The 6,000-nt window shown below is 35.8% G+C and overlaps 1 protein-coding gene across 5 annotated transcripts in view; it reads left to right on the forward strand.

Moving 5' to 3' along the window:
- The window catches only part of LOC112990816 (cadherin-19), a 114,486-nt gene extending 109,911 nt beyond the window's left edge, over positions 1 to 4,575 (forward strand). For 3 of the 5 annotated variants that reach the window (XM_026112809.2, XM_026112810.2, XM_026112811.2), the window contains one exon: positions 3,483 to 4,575. In XM_026112809.2, coding sequence (XP_025968594.2) covers positions 3,483 to 3,973 — 491 coding nt within the window. In that variant the 3' untranslated portion in view covers positions 3,974 to 4,575. Of the gene's footprint in view, positions 1 to 2,890; positions 2,936 to 3,482 lie in introns of all 5 variants that reach the window. The other 2 variants (XM_064507156.1, XM_064507157.1) reach the window with 2 other exon arrangements.
- The last annotated feature ends 1,425 nt before the right edge of the window (positions 4,576 to 6,000 follow it).

Consider the following 6,000-nt stretch of genomic DNA (forward strand, 5'->3'; position numbering starts at 1 on the left):
GAGAGAAGCCCCTGTCGCGCATACCTGGTGAATGGCCACCCACAAAACCAGTCCCACCATCCGAGGCTGGCTGTTCCTGCCCTCCACAGGGCTACAGCTGCCACAAGCCCTAGTGGAGTGACAACAGCCAGGAAACAGAATTCTCACCAATGGAGTGAGCAGGAAACCCTTCTATGATGGGTTTGTTATCTTTCAGCAACGGGATATAGAACCTTTTATTCCTGCAGCACTTGGATACCAAATTATGTGATGACACAGACACATTATAACAGTTGGCATACTGAACTTCTATTCATGCTCCAAGGGTTAAATGCCCATCCTCAAACTCTGTGCCTATCAGAGGTAGGCAGGTTAAGGTATGCTAGTTTCTGAGGCCAAAAATGAAAAAGGAGTGAGGTAGTTAGTAGACTAGATCTGTGTTCCCAGGCAAGTGACTGAGTTTAGAGCTTGGTCACTGATGGTGGTCTTTGGCCTGGAGGCCAGACTCAGTAAAGAAACAAAGAAAGACTTCAAACTCCCTGTTTTTTGTGTAATAATACGGCATGTCCACATTATGCCATATAATAAACATGTCATAAAATGCTGTATCCAAAAATATCACAAAACAACTGATGAGTCATGATGAGGAAACAGTTTTTTCTACTGGAAATGAAACTTTTCAAACAAACAACTCCAAATTCAGAAAACAGATAGAATCGGGATTTCACTGATTTAAAATGGCATGATATCAAATCATTATTATAAACTGCAGACCTAGCATAAGTTATATTTTTCCCTACTTTTAGAATTTTGTTGAAACAAAACAAACAAGAAAACTGCATTGTAATACCTAGTTACACAATGTAATGTCAGGAAAGAAAGAAGTAATAGTAACAGAAATTACATTGCCTTAAGAAAGAAAACTTTCATGAATAATTATTCTCCCAATGTATTTCTTAATGAGACCAAATAAAATTAGTAATATTTTTTAAACTTCTCTGTCTCTGAAAGAATTACAAAGCAGTTTTAAGTAGATCCTACTTTTTTCCATGTAGGATATTCAGGTAAAGAACATTCTTTTATCTACCCTCATTATACAGTATGACCTCTACTAGTCTATAAATAACAGCATACAACACTAAGCATATCATCACTAACCATAGGAAAGCTGTGAGGCTTGAAAATGAAGGCTGGCAGCTCTATTCTGATGCTGTATTTAGATCTGTCATTGTAGCAATGCAAAAAGAAAGACAAGTCCAACAAAGTTAATGGAATTATTTTGACTTTGTACCAACAAAAAACAAAGTTAAACATATTAAAGATCACCCATATTCCTCATTCTGTCTGTAAGCTTATGGCTTGATTTTCCTTACTGTAAGGAATAGAAGCTGGCTCTGATTATTTCTTGTTGTTGAACCTTTGGCCTCCTGACTGAATCTCTTGGTGAGAACTTATTGAAATTTCTCGCAGAACAGAACCCTACGGTTCAGTCCCACAAACTCATTCGAGTTGCCCAGAAGCAGCACCTTTATCTATTAACTGTGAATCAGCATCTTTACATGACCTTGGGCTATCAGGATTATGTGGCATGCAGGAACTGCAGAAATACAATGGCCTACAAAAAATCAGAATGTTTTTTATTTCTCTCTAAGAATACACTTAGTAGCTAGAATAGGGATTAAAACAAGAGTAGCTCACAATTACTATGTCTAGATGACAGTCCCCTTGAGCAGACTTTAGCCATATCCTGACTCCATATCAAAGTCCAGGAAAATACGAGTTCCCCTACTACCATCTCCTGGTTTCCAACAGAGAAAACCAGAGCAGATGATTGAGATTTGCGGTTTCTAGACTCACTCGCAGTTCCAGAGTCACCTTATCTGAATCGGAGTTTCCCTTGTCCCAGGCAACCTTCATTATTGGCACAGGAAAGCAGCTTTCCTGACTAACATCACTGTATTACACCTTGCAGTCGGTGTGAGTTTACAGGTCACCTAGTATGAATTTCAAGGTTTTCTTTGATTGCAGTGGTACATCTGGGCCTGGTCACTTTGTTTTATGCACTTAAAGGGGTGAGGATCAGGCACTATCGCTGCATTGTTTAGGTCATCAATGGAAATATTCATCAAGGGCTTCGGGATTACTTGCAGAGAGATCCTTTCTGCAGATGGAATTAACCCTTGGTGCATTATGGAACAATGTATACCACAAAAGTCAAAGCAGAAGTACAAACACACGCATCAATTACAAACAGAAAGAAACCAATCTACCACACTCTTCACAGACATGCATATTTGAAATGCATTAAATCATGTAAAGTATTTTGTTGGTTATTTAAAATTAGATAAGAAATGTTTTTTACATAATATGCTTTGTCACTTATAGTCTGAAATCCAAAGGTTCTTTTTTTTTTTTTTTCTTTTAGCCAGTATCATCATATTTATTATTAGAAGAGTTCATCATGCAAAGGGTTTGGAGAACTGAAACTACTCCTTCTATTTTGTAAATGTAGCATAGTATTGTAGAAATTTATTTTTCCAGTGTTGTCAAGTTTGGTGTTAATATTTCCCACTCACATGGTACAATATATAATAAATACAGAGAAATAAAATACTTCAGGTATCTCATTCCCATGAGTGAGGTAAAATATGGTAGCAGTTTTGTCATATTATGTCTCAAGTAAAGAGTTGTAGTTCACAATCTACTTATTTATTAAATAGAACTGCAGTTAAATTTAGTTAAAAAGTGAAGTCATTAATTTCTGTAAATAGAGTACTTGAAATGGATAACTCAGCTCAGAGTGAAATGAGCTAATATTAAAAAAGAATAATGCTTCTAAATAAAGGGGAAAAAACAAGAAAATAAGTCTAAGAGTTCAAATATGTGAGAAACAAGCTGCTCTGATTCACAGGTCTTGGTGGTAACTAAGCATTTCTACAACACCTCCCAAAATTTGGTGAGTCTTCAAATATCCAAACCAATGTAATAGAAATAATTGAACCACACCCTAAATAGTCTGTGTAATTGCACTATTTCCTACCAGTTGAGGAGGATATCTCACTAACTCTCTTTCATTTTTCATCTGTCCTTCCTCAGGCTTTGATCTGAGAGGGAGATATGGGGAGGGAGAGAAAGAGAGAGAGAGAGATAAAGAAATTAAATTTTGAATGTGGAATTGATATATTAGATGATAAAGCAAAGCAGTTTCAAAAAGCGTAACCTGTGTTCTATTCACTGCTTCAAACTCTCATTTACCCAAAGAATGGCTCCATTTCATTCACCCATTTTATAACTCCCTTTGTAACCATTTTACCATCACACGCTATGTTCATCTCAAAACCATAAAATCCATAAAGATTACAGCTCTATAAATCTGTGAAGATAGCTTCACTTTGCAATAGCACCGATATTAAGACACATTACCAGTTTTTAGGTGTTTCCAAGCATGTTCAGAGTCTCTGGTTCTGTTTATTTTTTCCTTTGTGTTTTTGTTTTCTTGCCAGTTTTCATTTTGGCAATTGTAGCCATAAGGCAGCAGCAGCAGAAGTCTCTGTTTTCGGAGAAAATGGAAGAATTCAGAGAGAACATTGTCAGGTATGATGATGAAGGAGGTGGAGAGGAGGACACAGAAGCTTTTGATATTTCAGCACTGAGGACCGGTACTGTCATGAGGATGCACAAACCTCGAAAGACCGTCACCACAGAAATCCACAGCCTCTACAGACAGTCTCTGCAGGTTGGACCCGACAGTGCAGTGTTCAGGCAATTCATTTTAGAAAAGCTTGAAGAAGCTAATACTGATCCTAGTGCTCCTCCATACGACTCACTTCAAACATATGCTTTTGAGGGGACTGGCTCTTTGGCTGGATCCCTCAGCTCTTTAGGCTCAAACATGTCAGATATGGAGCAGAATTATGAGTACCTTACAGACTGGGGACCTCAATTTAAACAGCTTGCAAGCATGTATGCTTCCCATAGCAGTGTGAGGGATTAGTTATTTTGTTTTTATTTTATTTTTTTATTATCTTTTTTATTTTTTTCGAGTGCTTAGCAACCAAAACCAACTCTGGATTTTTAAACACAGATCAGGCCACATTTAAGCACCAAAATAAATTTTTTCTTCTAGAAACTGTTGGATGTGGACGTCTTTTGGAAAATCATGCCCGGAGTGTCATGAGCTGAGGGATGGGCACTTCCCATTTTGAAAATCTAGTTGTTATTTAGGTGCCTGAACACAAACTGTGCTTCTTTGAAAATCTAGGCCCAGTTCTGGGTGTTGAAAATCTGGATCCTGCAAGTACAACAAGAGGACTAGAAGCCATAAATGAATATTGTAAATATTTTATCATCTGTAAGCTTTAAACTATTTCCAAAGTTAAGACAGACTTTTGCTGTTGAATATATTAATTTAACCAAAGTTAAAACATGCATATTTGTATAATGCTTCATTATATAAATATACTTATGTGAAAAAATAGACCTTAGACATTCTAAAACAATTGCCAGAAGGACTTACAGAATTATCTATTTATTTTTCTTAGAATGATAAAGCATTTTTTCTTATCAATGTAAAAATAAAGACCTATTACAACATCAGCAAGTATCTTCTAATTTTTTTTAATGGAACTATTGGTAAGTGCCTAAAACCAATAATTAATTTAGCAACTACAATATACAAAAAAAATTAGTTCAAGTTAGAATCAACATTCAACTTAAATACTGCAATCAACTATATTATATATCAGTGTACTTACAACAAAATACTATCCACATCTGGCTATTTTTACTTTTATTAAGAGTTTAAAAATGACTGATTTACCAGCACAGATTTTTTTTATTATGGAGTATAAAATTAGCTGCAGTACTCAATTTTATTGTAACAGTATTAAAGATCTTTAAAATGCTAAGATGGTGAACATAAATCTTTATGTACAAGATTAGATAATAAGATAGTAAAATGCTTTAATGTTAACCCAGTTCTTGAGAAAATGATCCCATCATTCTGAAACTCTCTTCCATCAGCTGCTTATTTTATAACATCTGCATCATATAATCAGCTGAAATATTTCCACAGATGAAAACTGGCATCAGGATAAAGAAAATGAAGTGTTTTTTCTTTTTCCTTTTTTCTTAATAAGTTCTAAGGTAAGCACTACTGAATATATTAGAGAAGTAGACAAAGCTTATACAAGAACAAAAAGGAATGTAATATACAAGCATGCGATGTTTGCTACAATTGCTGTTTATTAAAGAAAAGGAAGGGATGCAGGCTAAGTGGAAAGGTGCCAGTGCAGAGTTTAAATTCCTGTCAGATAAAAAATAAAACACATGGAGGAGTTTGAAAATCAGGAGAGATTTCTGACGAGAAGTCTGGTAAGGGCAGAAGCATTATTCATGATATTCATAATTGGAAAAATACTGGGGTCATCTGACTAAGAGCAGATGAAGCAGCGTGTGCTTCCTAAGGAAAAACTGTCTCTCTCTAGTCTGATGCTAAGACTCCGATATGGATGAGCGGGTCCAAAATGTCTCTGAGAGAGGTACAACAAAAAAGCTTTGTGTTAATGGCTCTAATACTTGTATTCAGTGGCTCTCAAACAGATATGTCAAAATAATTCCTAGCTGAGATAGTATTGTGCATTTTAATAATTTTCTTCATGGAGAGGGATAGAGAAAAAGAGAGTAACTGCAAGCACTTGTTTGGAGATGGCAAGAAGTATATTTTAGAGATTAGGTTTCAAAACCCTGCATAAGTCCTTCCTCCACAAATGGTCCCAGTGGACTTAATTCCTCAGACTTTCAGTTTGTATTTAGTACAAAAATGATAGCAGCCTCTGAACTTCTGTCAATCTAGAGATTTTGTATGTTTAGATGGGGAAATAGCCTCAAATACCTAAGCATGTTTGCACTGGTATTACAATTTCCTCCATTCACTGTAAACAATTAACTTTAATGATAAATAACTTTTGTAAACAACACATCCCATTGTCATACCAGTGACTTCTATATGAAAGACCTTAC

The sequence above is a fragment of the Dromaius novaehollandiae genome, chromosome 2, assembly GCF_036370855.1.
Source record: "Dromaius novaehollandiae isolate bDroNov1 chromosome 2, bDroNov1.hap1, whole genome shotgun sequence".
NCBI lineage: Eukaryota > Metazoa > Chordata > Aves > Casuariiformes > Dromaiidae > Dromaius > Dromaius novaehollandiae.